Source organism: Capra hircus, chromosome 13 (assembly GCF_001704415.2).
Source record: "Capra hircus breed San Clemente chromosome 13, ASM170441v1, whole genome shotgun sequence".
Lineage (NCBI taxonomy): Eukaryota > Metazoa > Chordata > Mammalia > Artiodactyla > Bovidae > Capra > Capra hircus.
In genome coordinates this window covers 3,755,301-3,771,653 of record NC_030820.1, presented here as the reverse complement: position 1 = coordinate 3,771,653, position 16,353 = coordinate 3,755,301, and the positions used below count along the sequence as shown (strand labels likewise).

The window sequence follows — 16,353 nt, the reverse complement described above, 5'->3', positions numbered from 1 at the left end:
AGAGCGCCCGAGGGGGCGGTCTGCGCGGGGCCCGCGCGCCCCCGAGCAACAGAGCCTTCATGTCCCCTCGCGCTCCGCCCGCTCCCGCCAGGCCCGAACGCCCGCAGGTGGGGGGTCTCCACCGGCCCAACCACCCGCGCCGCCCCGCGCGTCGCGGAGCCCCCGGGCCCTTCCCCGTTCCCCCCAGCGCCGGGGGCGTGGCGCTGGTGGGCACGCCCCTCATGAATATGAACGGGCGCATGCGCCGGCCCCGCGCGCTGGGTAGAGGTGGCCAGCCCGGGCCGCGGCTCCCAGACCGGCTCCCTGAGTCCCTCTCCGAGAGCCGGGCGGGCGGGCACGCGTCATTGTGCTACCTGCGGCTGGTCCCTGGCTTTTTTTTTTTTCTTCCTCCCCTCCCTCCCTCCTCTTCAAGCAGCTGATCCGAAAGGGAATAAAAGGCTGCGCATAATCATAATAATAAAAGAAGAGGAGCTCGAGAGAAGGAAAGAAAGCCAGGAGGTGGAAGAGGAGGGGGAGCGCCTCAAAGAAGCCGTCAGAATAATAAAAGGAGGCCGGGCTCTTTGCCTTCTGGAACGGGCCGCTCTTGAAAGGGCTTTTGAAAAGTGGTGTTGTTTTCCAGTCGTGCATGCTCCAATCGGCGGAGTATATTAGAGCCGGGACGCGGCGGCCGCAGGGGCAGCGGCGACGGCAGCACCGGCGGCAGCACCAGCGCGAGCAGCAGCGGCGGCGGCGTCCCGAGTGCCCGCGGCGCGCAGCGCAGCGATGCGGTCCCCACGGACGCGCGGCCGGCCCGGGCGCCCCCTGAGCCTCCTGCTCGCCCTGCTCTGCGCCCTGCGAGCCAAGGTAGGAGCCCGCCGGGCCTCTCTCCCCGGCCCGCCCTCTCCTTCCCCTCGCGGCTCTCCACGACGCCTGCGGTTGAGCGTCTGGAGCGGGCTTCGGAGCCCGGGGCTCCGGCTCCCGCCTGGGCCCCTACGCCCGGTAGGCTGCCCCTGGACCAGGGGGACCCCCGGGCTCCCAAATGTACCCTCCAGGCTAGGCAGAACGCGCGTTCGCGCTGCTCCTGTTCCCAGGGGACCGTCGTGTCGGATTGTTCCCACACTCGAGCCTCTTAAGCCCGGGAATCGCGTTGAGTCCTTGCACCCAGTTTTGCAAAATGAGTTTCACTTGGCGCCAAGGGCTCGTCGGGGAGGGCGGGGAGGGAGTAGCCGCTTCCACCCTCGAAGAAAACAACTTTCCCCTGCGCTGACCTCTCTCCCTCCCTCGCCGGCAGGTGTGCGGGGCCTCCGGGCAGTTCGAGCTGGAGATCCTGTCTATGGAGAACGTGAACGGGGAGCTTCAGAACGGGAACTGCTGCGGCGGCTCCCGGAACCCGGGGGACCGCAAGTGCTCCCGCGACGAGTGTGACACGTACTTCAAAGTGTGCCTCAAGGAGTACCAGTCGCGCGTCACGGCCGGGGGGCCGTGCAGCTTCGGCTCGGGGTCCACGCCTGTCATCGGGGGCAACACTTTCGACCTCAAAGCCAGTCGCGGCAACGGACGCAACCGCATCGTGCTGCCTTTCAGTTTCGCCTGGCCGGTGAGTGGCGGCCGGGCCGGGGGTCGGACCCGTGGGCCGAGCTCTGCTTTCTCTTGCGAGAGGAGAGGGATTTAAAGGGCCTTGGCTGGAAACTCGGCGCAGGCCCGGGACGTCGATGGGGATAGTGGTGGTCAGGGAGCCGGGGCTCTGTGCTAGATCTTGGCAGGCCCCAGCCCGGACGCTTTTTGCTCCGTGCATTAAAAAAAAAAAAAAGTGGAAAGTGGGGCTCGAGAGGGTATTGTCGGGCAAGGCTCCCGGGAGGGCCGGTTGAAACTTGCAACTTGGAGGCCCCAGAGTAACCGCCCGAGCCAGGGGTCATTATGGATGATCTTTGCTCAACCAATTAAACCTGATGCGCTGTGGAGGGCGGCTGGGCACAATTCTGGCCTCCGAACGCCGTCCAATTGGCACCCTCCCGTTTCCCGTGAGCAGCCCGGAGGGCGGGCGTGTCCTTCCTGGAGGGTGTGGGGAGCCCGCTTCCCGCTGCTCCCCGGGAGATTTCGGTGCGTGCGGGGGCGCGCTCCGGACCGGGTTAGGGCCCGGGGGGGCCGGCGCCGCGGGCTGGCCGAGCTCTCGCCCGCGCCGCGGGCCCGGGAGCCTCCGCCCCCTGCTGTTCCCTTCCTGCCCTCGCCCCCGCGCGGCGTAGCTCTGGTGGCCTCACTTCCAGCGGTTCCCGGGCTCTGGAACAGCTGTGTTTGCAAACTTCCCCGGGAAGGGCGGGGGTGCGCCCTCGTCCGGCAGGCGCGCGGCCCCCGTGAACATTTGGGGGGCGCGCAGAAGCCTAGAACTGGCGGCCCGCCTGAGGCAGGCCCTGCGGGAGCAAATACACAGACCCCCGGCTCCAGAGCCGCTCCAGGCCCGGGCCCCGCAGGCAGACCCTGCTGCGGGGCTCCGGCAGAATCCCGAGATGGGAGGAAGGAGACGAGCGCGGTCGCAGCAGAAAGGGGAGGGGGACGTGTGTGTGCCCTCTGGCCCACTCCCGCCGCCCGGGAGGCGTGACTCTGTGCCAGGACTGGGGCTCGCCGGCCCTGCCCTGGGCGGGCGGGCGGTGAGAGGGGGCTCTCGGTAACCCGCTGGGTCCCCTTAGCCACGTGCTCGGACGGGGCGCGCTCTGCCGCCTCCTACCGCGGGCTGGGGCTGGGATCCCGACTGCGGGAGGAGGGAGGGAGCTGGCCTCGGAGTGTGTGGGAAGCCCCGGCGGCTCTCGAGGCCCGCGCTGACTGGAGCTGGCACTACAAAGTGCCCTCTGCCTGTCTGAGATAAGACAGTTATCAGAAACGTGCCATTAAAAGGGGCTTATAAACCCCTGTGGTTTGTGGGATTCTGTGAGAACGGAGGACTGGGCCTGTTGCGGGATTTCAGTTTTACAAAGAGTGTTTATCTTGTTTGTTAATCCCCTATTAGGGAGAACTCTAAGCTAAAGAGGTTGGCCACGTTTTAATCTGGCTGGACCCAAGTTTACTGTGAGGACTGACGGCCCTCGCCCTTGACCGTGTGTTTGGAGTTCGGGGGAAGGGGCCCGCAGGTGGCTCCACCGCCGGCAGGATCCGTGTGGAGCCCCTCGCTTTTCACAAGACCATAAAAGGAATCCTATTAGGGATGTGGGAAAGCTGCAGGGCTGGCTGAGGCTCCTCGTGGGGAGCAGGGTCAGAGAACCAGCTGGGATGCGCACGGGGAGGCTTGCTCCCCAGGCTGGCTGGGGAGGCTGACCCAGAAGGTGTGTCTGTCTCCTTTTGACATTTGGCAGTGAGCCCTAGATGGGAACGAGCGGAAGTGGTGTATGAGGGCAGGGAGCCGATTGATTCGCTGGTGCTCTTCTGTGGTTTCCAGGCCCCACGGGTCACCAACCATGAAATAGACTCTTGGCTTTTCTCGAATGGGGAAGACAGCTGGGGCTGCAGTGCGAGTGTGGTTCTTTTGAAGCTGGGCCAAATGCCTGTGTCCCTCATAAACACGTCCCCACCCCATCACCCCCAGAAGGGCTGCTGTGCCGTGTAAGCCTGACTCCCCACGGGAGTGTGGACTTGGGGTGTGCCATGTTTGCTGCAGCGTGGCTGGAGAAACCCTGACGTCTGTAACGTGCAAGAATGAGTGTTCACTGAAGTGAAAGCACGTAGGTCGCTGGATAAATATCGAAGTAGATTGCACAGCTTCATTTCAGCTTGCCAATTAAATATTAATGAGTGTGCCTATTTAAAGGGGCTATCTTGAATAGGTGATAGCTGAATTGGGTACAGAATTCAAGGAGGATATGGTTTTTTAAAACACACACCTTGAACTTCCAGGCCCCAAAGCTTCTAACCCTTAGGCAGCCATAGTTACCATCTGCATGGGTCCTCCCAGGTTTGCTGAAAGTGGTAGAGAGGTGGTTCAGAGTGCAGAGAAGAAGGTCACTTTAGAAGGTGGTATAATTCACGTCTTTTGTTTGGAATTATGACCCAAATCAAACAACTGCTCATGGTCTGGAATGGGAGAAGAGGAAATGATTCGGTCAGATGTGAAATAGAACCCACAGTGCCCTTGTGAGAAGGTCTGTGGTGTGGGTCTGCCCTCTAGACAGTATCTGATTATGTCCCACTTGGGTCCACTGCCCCAGCCCGGTGGTGGTTTTCTTCCGTGGCTTCTAATTACCCTAGCAGTGCTGCTGGAAGGCGCTTGACTTGAAGCACTGGGCCTGATTTATGATCCTCCAATCAGGGGACCCAGTGATAAGACCATACATTATCAAAGGTAATTGGGCTCAACGGGAAAAGATTGGGGAATAATCATTTAGAAATCACTGAAATGGGTAAGTTGCACTTTCCAAAATTAGTACTAAATCCCAGGAGTGCCTGCTCATTAAAAATACATTAGTGTAATTGCCACTATCCAGCCTGAAAAGCTTTTTAGGAACCCCAGTTCACTCTCCTGATGCTTTGCTGGCCTTAGAGTGAAGTGAATCCGGAGAAACTTTGTCAGAAGTAGTTCAGGCACCTCACCTCTCAGCCTCTTATTTAAATGCCATTGACACTGGGTAATTCAGATGCTATAAGGTTAGTTACAGACTGCAACCGACATGCCTTTGCCTTTTATGCTGTCCTTTCGGGTCCCTGGGACTTCACCTGTAAATTCCCTGGTAAAGAATCTGCCTGCAATTCGGGAGACCTGGGTTCGATCCCTGGGTCGGGAAGATCCCCTGGCGAAGGGAAAGGCTACCCACTCTAGTATTCTGGCCTAGAGAATTCCATGGACTGTATCGTCCATGGGGTCTCATAGAGTCAGACATGACTGAATGACTCTCACTTTCCAGGTCCCTGGGTAGCCAGTGGAGGGATGGGGTTCTCATTGGACCTGGCCCCTTTCTGCAGTCAGAATGTGCCACCCACGTGATCAGCGTGTGTGCACACAAACAGCTCACGTGCGTACATGCTCATAGCAAGGGACTTTCTGTGTGTGGGGAAAACACCCTTTGCCCTAAAACACCTCCCTCACACTAAAGCGATGAAATGATATGTCTGCATTGCAAAACCTGGCTGGGGAGAAAATGGAGCTGTGCTCACTTGGTGCTGCGGGTCTGCAGAGTGGCTGCCCCCCACGTGGACTCCTGTGCAAGGTACTAGGTTTCTCATAGTTTTTTCCTCTTCCAGGTGTAGCCTCGGTGTGTTCTTCTCCTTGTTGTCTTGTTTCTTAGCAACTTATTCAAATCTCCAGTACGTACATGAGTTTGCAACCCACCAATTCCACACCCATCATTCTACAGGGACTTCAAACATTTCTCAAGACTGGTAGAGCTTTTGGCATGCAGGCACTTAGGGAAGTTGGGTGGGTGAGGAGGAGGGGCAGCGGCCCCTTACAAAGCACGCAGCCTCCCAGAAAGCCAGCCATCTGAACGCTGCCTAAAATCTGTACAGCAAACGGTTGTAACGGACCTTTGGATGGAAGGCATGTGAAAAGTTTAGCATGGAGGGAAAATGTTATTCATGAAAAAACGAAGCCAAGGCAACAAAGAGTCTTCACGTCCTGATCTGAAAACAGGAATACAGAGGCCTGGGCTAGATTTGGAGCAGCCGCTGGCCCATTGTAGGAGGGCCAGAACCTGGTTCTAGTGCCAAGTGTTCAAGAGTAGTTACCGTGTAAGAATACGTAATCTCTGGACATGCATACAATTAGCATGGTAATCTGTAAAGGCAAATATTCCTGAGAATTCCCCTTGGTAAACTTCTAGAGACATGTTTCTACCCTCTCTGCCGAGGTGAGGTGCCAAGCTGCTCCAGTCTAAATACATTAAAAAAAAAAAAAAAGTTAGACCCAAACACAGCTAACCTAGTTTTCAACTTTAGGAAGATGTTTTTAATAGTGCACATGGAAAGTGATGATTCTTGGGTTTTCTAGGGGAGGAGGAGTAGGCCTCTGGGTTCCGAAATGTCCTGCTTCTATCTGGTGGTGGGGGGCGGGGAGTTGCTGGGGGGTGGTTTGGTGGGGGTGCCGCTAAGTGCCTGTGGTGTGACTCCCATGCTGGTCTCTGATCCCTCCCCTGTGGCCCTTGATTTTATGGCACCAAAGACATTTGTCTCTGGTGCAGTGTGTGTGCAGGGAGGCAGTTCCGCAGCGTGGGTCCCAGTGGTTAAAAGTGGTACGTAAATAGTCAAATGTCCAGGGTCCTCTACCAGCTCAGCCCAGTCTCTCTGCACTTTTGGTAAATGAGTAGAAAGGCATCTTGTTCAGGCCTGCGCTGTGTGAACCGGACGGTTGTGCTTGGCTGGCTTCTCGGTATTCTATCTATTAACCTCGCCACCCTTTTGTAACTGGTGCATTTAATTATCAGTGGGGTGCTTTTCAGACAGGCAGGGGCAACGATGGGAAAGGGGGTGGGGGCGTCTCACTGAGAGTCTTCAATCTGGATCCGAGCTTTGGGGCCCCGCTTGCTGAGTCTTCGAGGTGGGGTTTCATGAGAAAATCACCCTTTGTAACCAGATCAGACTCTATTGAAATGTCAAGCCCTGCAGACTAAATTGCTTTCTATGACTGAGGTTTCAGCTGTCCGCCATGGGGTGGCTGTCCCTGCTGTGTGCCTCACTTTGCCCAAACCCCGCCACACACGTGAGTTGTCGGGGTGAGCACGTGTGTACCCACACATGGCATTTCTGGAGCCTTTATGTAATATGTTTGTGCCTGGAATATATTCTACTCCGGCCACCCAGACGCAGGCAGGACAATAGTGTGGCCGGATTGACTGAAACGAGGATTACAGGGAATAATGCTGCCGCCTCACAGATAGTGCAGATACAGGGCCAGCCACAGGACGCGACCGTCGAGTCAGCAGAGCCCGGGGCCCCAGCCTGACCGGGGCGATGACTGCATACAGTGGCCCCCGGGCACACTGGGCACTCCCAGGGTGCGCCCCTGCCGCCCGCCGGGGCCTCTGGACGTTGCATGCATGCCATTTTCAGGGTGGGTTTTCTGTGTCCGTCAGCTTGGCAGGAGGGGAAACAGCCACTTCTCAGGGCTTGGTTTGGCTGCCACTGTTGCCAGGAAAAGGAAGCTCCCAGCTGTCAGCACAATCACCCTTGTTTCTCACATCCCCCCTTCTTAATGTGGCAACTAAGTGCTTGCCACTCTGCCCAGTGCCAAGGTAACCCCCGCAGGCGGGATGGGTGTGGAACCCGGGCCTCCCGCAGCCCAGGTGCCAGGGGCGGGGGCAGGCACAGGGGCGCTTTGAGGCCAGGACCCTCCTCGAAGTAGAATCCCAGGACATCCTCTCCAAAGGGGCTTCTGAAAGCTGACCATTGTGCCTTCCTGCTGCACAGAATGGAGACCCACCTCCCGGGTTGCCAGGTTCCCTGGAGCTGGGGAGGGGCAGAGCCACTCACTCTGTGAGCCCAAACTGAAGGCCTGATCCTGCCCATCCCTCCTGCTTTGCCCCCTGGCTGTTCTTCTGGAAAAAAAGGAGAAATAGATGAATGCCAGGTAGCTTTATATAAGAATCCTATTCTCGTAGCTTGAAACCAAGAAAAATCCAGGTGTGTGTAGTTTTCTTTCGTGTTTCTTTGGGGGTAGGGGTGTTTGTATGAACTTATCAGTAAGTTGGAACACCTGCCAGTCATCTCACCTGCCCCCCATGCCACGCTGTGAGGAGGGCCCTGGGACTCTGCCTCCCTTGGGGTTAGGTTGGCAGCGGCCATTTGGGTGTGAATGATTGTAGCAGAATGCCAATTTGGGACCTGTTACCTGGCCTTGATGGCATAAGGTGCGCATGCATGGTCTGGACCCTGGAGTCTGGATGTACCTTCTGGGATGCACAGAGGTTAAATGTGGGCCTGGGGAAAGTTAAAGCTCTCTGGTGACTAATAATCATTGCCAAATGATCTCGATTGCTGATCTATAGTGTGGGGACGGAGTGGGGGGTGAGAGTGCTTAATAGGGGCCTCCGAAGGATTGTTTGCCTTGAAGGTTGGGTGGGGAGGAGTCCTCCTGCCCCAGGAGGTGAGTCCTAGAACTGTGGTCCCTGCTCTGAAGCCTGGGAGTGAGATGGTCCAAGATGGCTAATGCTGCAGCCCCCAGCCCACCTCTGTCACCTAGAAGGCGGTTTGTGGGAAGGCCCAGATGCGGGCCCTCCTTCCCCTCGAGGCGGGGTGTGTTGGCTAGCAGCTTCTGAGGTCTCCTAGTTCTGGGAGGATGAGTCTGAAGGCAGCCTGGCCTCCTAGGACCTAGTGTGAGAACGATGCCACCCCCTCCCTTGAGCATTAAGCAGTCGCTGCTGTCACGCCGGCTGATCCCAGAGGCCCTTCCTTGCGTGGGGCTCGTGGGCATCACGTGTTTAGTGCTGGTGCAAGTCTGTCAGAACGCCGCGGGTTGGTGCGTTTAATCAGAGGATAAATTGCAGCGGTATGTGCAAGTGGAGGGTGGGTCTCGTTGTGACTGGGAAGTGAAGGGCTTCGCTATCCAGCATCAGCCCCACATGTGGCCTTGTTTGGACGGGGCTCGCATCTCAGTCCGTAGAGAAACTTTACTTCTTGCTGTTCTCAGGGAGGGGTCCTGTAATTTCTAGGGAATCGTAGGAAACGTAGAGGCAGTAAATAAGGTGTAACTTTTGCTAATGAAATATCAACAATGACAGCAGTGAATTTGGACCTCTGGCCGGTCGCAGGAGAGGGCTGGGTATATGCCCCGACTTGCCTGGTTCTGCTTGCTTCTCAGAGCATTTTCCCACAGTTATCAGTGAACGAAATGGAATCCTACTCTGCTTTGAGTATGAAATATATTTCGGCTGAATTCCAAGGCAGGGTCTATCACAAGATATTTTTATATTCAAAGACCTGCTGGGTCGCTGTGTGAGCAGTAAGCTTGCCTTGAGTTATGAATGAAGCTCCTTTTTAAAAAAAAATTTCTTCCTCCCCCCTTCAGTTTTTGCCTTCACCTTGTAGTTACCTTCTTGTGGCACAGTACTGTTTGATCGATATACGCTGCTCTTCCCAGCATACTGGTGTTGGATAGTGAAAGGCAGGGGGTGGGCATAGAAACGTTCACGTGCCCTTCCTGCCCATCCCACCCACTCCTGGACATATTTCCCATCACGAAGACAGCAGATGCTTTCTTGAAAGCCTGGTGTTTTGTGAGACTGACCTCATCCTAAGTTACAAATGAAGATTTGAGTAAAAGCGGAAATTTGCTAATGGCTTGGATTTTGGGGGGAGAGGTGGAATTCTGAGATAAGCTGAAAGATAAAAGGTGCCTTCAGTAGAATGGCTGGCATCCCGCCAGTGTCCAGGGAATTTGTTTGGTTAGTGGACTCTGATTATTCCTGGAATGTGAGATCTTATTGACAGATAAGTTTATCAATAAATATAACCATAGAGTACAGCTCTTTCTTCCTTTTATACTTTCTTTCCCATCATCTGCCAGCACGCCCGCCCCCAGCAGTGTGCACCCCTAAGTTAGGTTACTGCCTTTGTCTTCAGAGTCTCTTTGCACCTACCCACCCCTCCTGCTTCCTAGAGTCACCTGATACTTGTGGGAGCTGAGATGGTCTCACACAGACAGGGCTTTCAAAGGGGTTCTGGAAAGGAAAGGGGGCCCCCCAGGGGCCTCCCCAGCAAGGCCCGGAGAGAAACAGCAGCCCGCAGCCCTCCTTAGTGGATGGGCACCCCCACTCCCCAGCCCGGATACCTGGGCGGCTTAGCTGAGAGTCAGGTCTTTGTGCAGCTTGCTCAGGCGTCAGGCTCGGGCTGGGAAGTTTGGGGAAACCACCCGCCGAGTATGCACAAATTGGGAGGTGGCATTTCCCGCTTGGAACTTGGGGCTACCTGCCTGTGGACGACAGGGAGCTGTGTCTTCTGTCAACTTGGGGTGGGCGCTGGGGGTGCATGGGGAGCTGGTCTGGGTCTGAACACCCAGGACCTCGCTTCACGGCAAAGACAGGTCCTGTCTTGGCGCACGGTTTTGTTTGGCAGAGCGTGCAAGCAGGCCGAGAAAAGCTGACCTTTGTGAGCTGACCCCGGTTTCTGAATACTGAGCTGTTCTTTATCTGTGTTTCAGAGGTCCTACACTTTGCTTGTGGAGGCGTGGGATTCCAGCAATGACACTGTCCGTAAGTATCAAACCATGGGCTCAAGCTGTGAGTCTGGAAGCACACAGCAGGTCCCTGGGCCTGTCAGAGCTCTTCTGTACCCACCCACCCCCCCACCCTGAACCTCTCCATGGAACCTTTTTCCATCCCTTCCCCTAGAATGTTCCCTTGGAATATTAAGTAGCCAGAACAGATTTCTAGTTAACTCAGGCCCTGAATACAGGCCTTAGATTATCTTTAGGATAGAGATCTTAATGGTTTTACAACTCTAAAACCTTGTAGACTGTGAAAGGATCAAAGTCGTGACTTTTAAAAAGTCCATTTAAATTTTAAGTGAGTGTTTAATCTCTCATCAGAAAGATAAAGCCCCAGAGAGGTGGCTCTGGGCTCGAAAGACCGACCTTGAATTTCACTCGGTGGGCAGGTGAGCCCTGAGCGGTCTGTTTCCCACACTGGGCATGACAGTCCTTTCGTTGAAGCTGGTTCCAGTGCCTCGTGGCCACCACGCTGGCCTCGTCTTCTGAAAGCTGACCCTGTTCTCAGCACGGGGCCCTCTGGGGGTGGGCGGGCAGGTGGGCGCAGGGGCTGGGGGAGCTCTGGAGGACGGCAGTGGGCATGGCAGCCGGCTGGCTAGCACAGGGCCTCTGCTCTGGAATTGCACCTTCGCACTACGCCTCCCCTCCCTGGCTGATTCTGCCAGTTCCCCTTTGCCAGCAGGTCCGGGGTGGTTGTCATGGGGAATCTTGGTTCACGCTGAAGTCCGAGTCTGCCTGCTCAAAAGGAGGGGCCCGTCAGCCCGCTGTCCCTGGCCTCTCCCCCTGCGGGGCTCATCCTCTGACCCCGACCCTTGGAGTGTTGCTGCTGGTAGCATTTCCCTCTCTTCTCGCCTTACTCTTTCTTCCTGACTCTGGGATCGGTGAACACCAGAAAGGGCACCGTCGGGCCTGCCCTGTCTCACTGGGCCGCCTGGGCCCACCTGGTTGCTGCTGAGCCCATTACCAGGGGCTGCAGGCTGTTTGGGTCACCCCCTCCCTTTGGCATCTGAGTCGAGATCTGTCGTCCCGAGCGATGCCCTGTCCCGCTGTTGGGGGGGTGGGCAGGGAGTCTGTGCCCAGCCTGGGTTGCAGCTGGTGCCAGTCAGGGTTGTGGGTTCCTGTTGGTTCTGCCCCCTCCCCTGCCATGTGTTGGGGGCTGGGTGAGCATTATGTCACAGGGACCTGGTTGCAGTGGTCACTAAGCATTGGGGTGATGGGGGTGGGGTGGGAATAGGCTCCTCAGCTCTTCTGGTGTCCATGTTGACACAGGTTGGTGGAGCAAGCATCCTTGAGGTTCCCACTGGCTCCTAGTGAGAGCCGGATCAGGATACCTGCCAGGGTCTGCAGAGAGCCCCGAGCATCTGCAGGGCCCTTCTGAGGCCTCTCATCAACCCACAGGCCAGGGGGCTCTTCCCCGGAAGCGGGGGCCCGCCCAGAGCTGCCTGGGGTTGTCTGCTCCATTTGGGGGTTCTGGAGCCTCTCGTCCCTTGCTGGGAGGTGAAACCATGGAAGTGCACCGAAACGTTGGGGTGGGGATAAAGGGCTTTCAGAACTTTACTCCTGCAGTGAAGGGTTGCCTCCAAGTCACGGGGTGTACCCTGCAGGGCACTGAGGCTCACGTTGTGAACCCGACGAGGAGGGGCTGGAGTTTGCTGGGAGTGGCTTACCCACTTGCTGTTTCAGCCTCCCTTTGGCAGTGCTTCCAAGGTGTCCTGAATTATAGCATGTTCAGAACCCAATGTGTCATCTTCCTTTCCCAAAGCGGAGCTTGCCTAGGGCCCTCAATGGGTGACTGGCAGCAGCGTTTGAACGCCCAGGACCATAATCCAGGAGTCTGGGCAGCACTGCTATGTACCGCCCTCTCTCCGCGTCGGCGTCTAATCCACCTCCGAGTCCTGAAAGTCTTGTGTCCAGCACCTCACTGGCATCCCGCTGGAGTCCTGGTCTGCTCCACCGTCTGCTCCTGCCTGAACTCCTACAGTAACGGCTGAATTAATGGACCTCTGTCTGCCCTGGTCCGCTTCTGGTGCTCTCTGCATGCTCCTGCCATCTTCATCTTTTCAAAGTGTAACGTTTGAGTGTCACCTTTCTAAGAGCCACTTGGCAGCTTCCTGTTGTCCTTGGGACAAGTATCATGTGGCACCAAAGCCGCTCACGCAGCCCGGCTTTGTCTCCCTGCCTGCTCCATCTCACATGCCACGCTGTCATCTGTCACGGCCGTATGATCATACCCCACCAGTCACCTTTCTGTTCTCAAATGCATCACATTCTCTCCTGCCTCAAGGCCTTTGCACATGCTGTTCCTCTCCCTAGAGTATGTCACTTTTTACTCCCTTCACGCTCTATGCCTCCCAAGGGGACTGTCGTCCACGAGGGCAGAACCTGAAGATGTGTAGTAACCCAAGTGGAGTTGGCTGCTCTTTAAGGACCAAACAAGGCTTCAGATTTAGAGGCAGGGCCCTGAGCTTTGGCACTGAGAATTCCTTCTCACAGCAGCTCTGCAGTGAACCCTGAGGAGCAGAGCCTGGGCTACGCTAGAAAGTATTGTCTGAGGCTGGCCTTGCTGTCATCTGCCCTCAAGGTCATTGCTGTTACCTCTCAGGACTGTGCTGTCTAAGGATGTAGATTTTACTGTTTCCCAGAGCAAATGATTTCTTTTTATCACTCTGATCAATAGGTATGTAAACACGAGTTGGCATCCTTAGACCAGGTTTTCCTTATATCTTACTTAGCCTTCTTGGCCAAGGTTACCGTCTAGATTTGTGGTTGGCGTGGTTCCAGGGTTCTGCTCACACTTGCCTCTCATGCCCTCCTCCTTGGCCTGCAGAACTGTTGCGGGTGCTTTGCCTTCCATCTTCACGCAGTTCACGATTGCAGGAAGGCCTGCTAATATCCCCTTCTACTCTCTTTATTACTATTTATTATCATTGTTATCTTTGGCTGTGCTGCAAGGCCTGTGGGATCTTAGTTCCCAGACCAGAAATCGAACCCGCGTCCCTTCATTAGAATGCGGATTCTTAGCCACTGGACTGCCAGGGAAGTCCCCCTTCCGGTCTTAATACTGGACTGCTGACTGAACTCTCCCAGAAACACCGGTAGTGCCCCGAGCTGATAGGAAGAGTGATTCAGGTGGCAGGAGCTTAGAAGAAGCAGTCAGCAGACACGCTCTCTCTAAGCCGGATCCAGGGAGTGTGTCACAGACACACTAGGCTCCCTCTCAGCCCTTAGGGAGAATCTGTCATGCAGGTGTGAGGGCAGCTGTACAGCCCTGTCCGCCCCATTGAGGATTCCGACGTGATGCCCCACAACATCTCCCGGAAACAGAAAGCATACCAGAGCACTGACTGATGCCACGGCAGCCTGTGCCTTTCGGATTACCCTGGACTCCCGTCTGAACTGTTTGTTGTTACCTGCCTGAGTGGAGGGGAGGCCTTGGAGCCAGGGCCAGTGTGTTTAAGTAATTCCTTTATTAAGATCTCATCGTCACATGGTAATAGCTCACTCCACTTTTTAATTGAACCAGCAGAGTAAACACACAGTTAATAGAGGGACATTTTTGTCATTCTTTGGCCCATGTTTATTTGCAAAACTCAGGTTAGGAAAGCGTTCTCTGCAAGTGCTTCATGCGTGCTGGGGTGTAGGTCTGCAGGTATGCGGGCTTGTCCAAGGCTTGTCCTGCCCAAAGGTAAGCGCCCAGAGGGTGCGGACTAGGCGCTGTTTGAGGTGGAGGGTGGCCGAGGCCACCCAGGAGGCCCGTGTCCTGGTCACCTGTGGCGTTTGCCCAGCCTTGCAAATGAGCACAGGCCATGGGCCTAGAAAAACAGGGGTGTGGGTGGGTAAGAATCACAAAGATACTGCATGCAGGCTCTAACGGTCGCTCCAAGGCGGCCTTGGATTTGACAAGGTGTCCAGGGTTGGTGCTAGCAGGTTTAAGAAAATAAACACAGGACCAGGCTGGGTGCTGACTTGGGGCCTGGCTTCCTTCTTGCAGCCCTGCCCTGAGCTCTGGACACCTGAGTTTGGAGCTGTTTTTGTATTTGTCTCTTACCCAACTAGATGATGAGTGACCTCAGGGCAGGGACCACTGCCTCTTTCTGGGGCTGTTTCGGCCCCGGGTGAGTCTAGGCACTCTTTAAGGAACTTGACTTGGTTGGAAAAAACCCTCAGTCCATCTGTCTGTAAACTGGGGTGAATGATTTTCCCATCTGTCCTCTGGGCAAAGGTGAAAGTTCAAATACATCAAGTTCATGGTATTGCTGTTTAAACACCAGCTTAAGAGGCAACAAAGTTTTCAACTTAAAAAAACACCCAGAATTACTCTTCGGTTTCCAGTGGAGAGTTTGGGAGTAGACACAGCTTTTCTAAAGCAAAATACACAACTCTAAAACCAGAAAAGAAAGGTGGTTAACCTTGACCTGGGATAAGGAAATTTCTTGGAGAGTAGCCTTCCATAAGAGAGGGGCCTCTTTCTATTACATATAAAGAGCTTTTGCAAACCAGTATTACCAACCGCAATAGAAGATTTGGTGAAGGAGGGAAACAGGCCTCCAGTTCAGGGGAACAGATACACATGGTTTTATCCAAAGGGTCCTCGCCATCACTTAAATACCCGTTAAGTGAGAAGGTCCAGTAACACACAGTGTTGGCACTGCTGTCGGGAAAGTTTCCTCTGCTGGTGGGAGAGCAGGACAGGGCTTCGTTTCTGGTGGTTGGAGTTTTCTGGGTGGAAGTGGGTTGTTTATGTGTGTGTCTTTGACCTAGTACTTCCGTTTCTGGGATATTTCTTTCTTTTAGAACTACATGCAGGCATATATGTTCAAGGCTGTTCCTTGTGGCCTTACTTATTAACAAAAGGCCAAAAACAACCTCGATGCACATGTCAGAAGCGAGGTAAATAATTTCACTTTATTGAAATACTGGAAGTAAGAAGGTAAAGCTATGGTGGTTGCCTCTGGAGAGGGAGGTGAATGGCTCATTTTCTGCCCTGTTGTATGGTTTGAATTTTTTACCAGGTGCGTGTTATGAAAAATCATCAGAATGGTTGGGGCAATCTCCGATGTGAAGGTCACTGGGATTAATCCTTTTTTCTCCCCCTCTAGAACCTGACAGCCTCATTGAAAAGGCTTCCTACTCGGGCATGATCAACCCTGGCCGGCAGTGGCAGACGCTGAAGCAGAACGCAGGGGTTGCCCACTTTGAGTATCAGATCCGAGTAACCTGCGATGACTATTACTACGGCTTCGGCTGCAATAAGTTCTGCCGACCCAGAGACGACTTCTTTGGACACTATGCCTGCGACCAGAATGGGAACAAAACATGCATGGAAGGCTGGATGGGCCCAGAGTGCAACCGAGGTGTGTGAGTGTGCTCGACGGCCGTCACCGTGAGGGCCACGGTCTCACCCGCCTCCAGCCAGCTGGCGTCTCGGGCTGGGAGATGGGGGCTGTTTTCTAGGCCCCAAACACAAAGCTGCTGTCGGTACCCCCTCCCGCAGTGAGCCTTGCCCGCTAACCCCACACAGCGGCTCCATCTCTGGAGCACTGTCCTGGGCTAAACGGATGCCACCTGACGCCCAGACCCTCCGGCTCAGCCTGGGAATGGCTGGCATGGGTGTGTGCGGGCCACACCCCCGTGGCCTTGATTCAGGGCTGCAGTCCGCACTCCAGAGCTGCTCTTGGGACTGGACCAAGGCCAGGCTCCGGCTCATTCCAGTTCCGGCTCAGCCTCTTCTCCTCTGCTTGCTGCCCTCAGCGCCTTCTCTCTGCCCGACCCCGCTTCTCAGGGTCTGTGCTTAAGGCCCTTGACCTCACACAGATGCTGGTTGAGACGGGGTTACCCAGCCAGTGTCTGAGAGCCTGTGAGAAACGACACCCTGGGCTCAAGGTGGCCTCCCGGCAGCCTTCACTGGGCATCTCTGGGGGCATGGCCTTGGGGGAGAGAGTGAGCGGTGAAGTGAATGTACCCACAGTGGGATACACCTCCAGACGTCCCATCGACTGTCAGCCCCGACTGCTAGAATTCAGGGAGTTAGTACCAGTTCACAGATGTGCACAGAATTGTCTGTGGGCTTCACCTTTACAAAGGTTCTCATTCAGAGCAAATTGGTGGGTAATTCTAGTTATCCATATAATAGGCTCCTACGAACATTAACGCACTTTGCTTGGTTCATATAATTTGGTAAATTCCTTTAAGATAAA

The 16,353-nt window shown here is 55.3% G+C and overlaps 1 protein-coding gene across 1 annotated transcript in view; it reads left to right on the top strand.

Moving 5' to 3' along the window:
* The window catches only part of JAG1 (jagged 1), a 35,418-nt gene continuing 19,338 nt past the window's right edge, over positions 274–16,353 (top strand). Inside the window, exons 1-4 of the mRNA XM_018056924.1 lie at positions 274–843; positions 1,271–1,576; positions 10,091–10,142; positions 15,256–15,510. Coding sequence (XP_017912413.1) covers positions 763–843; positions 1,271–1,576; positions 10,091–10,142; positions 15,256–15,510 — 694 coding nt within the window. The 5' untranslated portion in view covers positions 274–762. The remainder of the gene's footprint in view (positions 844–1,270; positions 1,577–10,090; positions 10,143–15,255; positions 15,511–16,353) is intronic.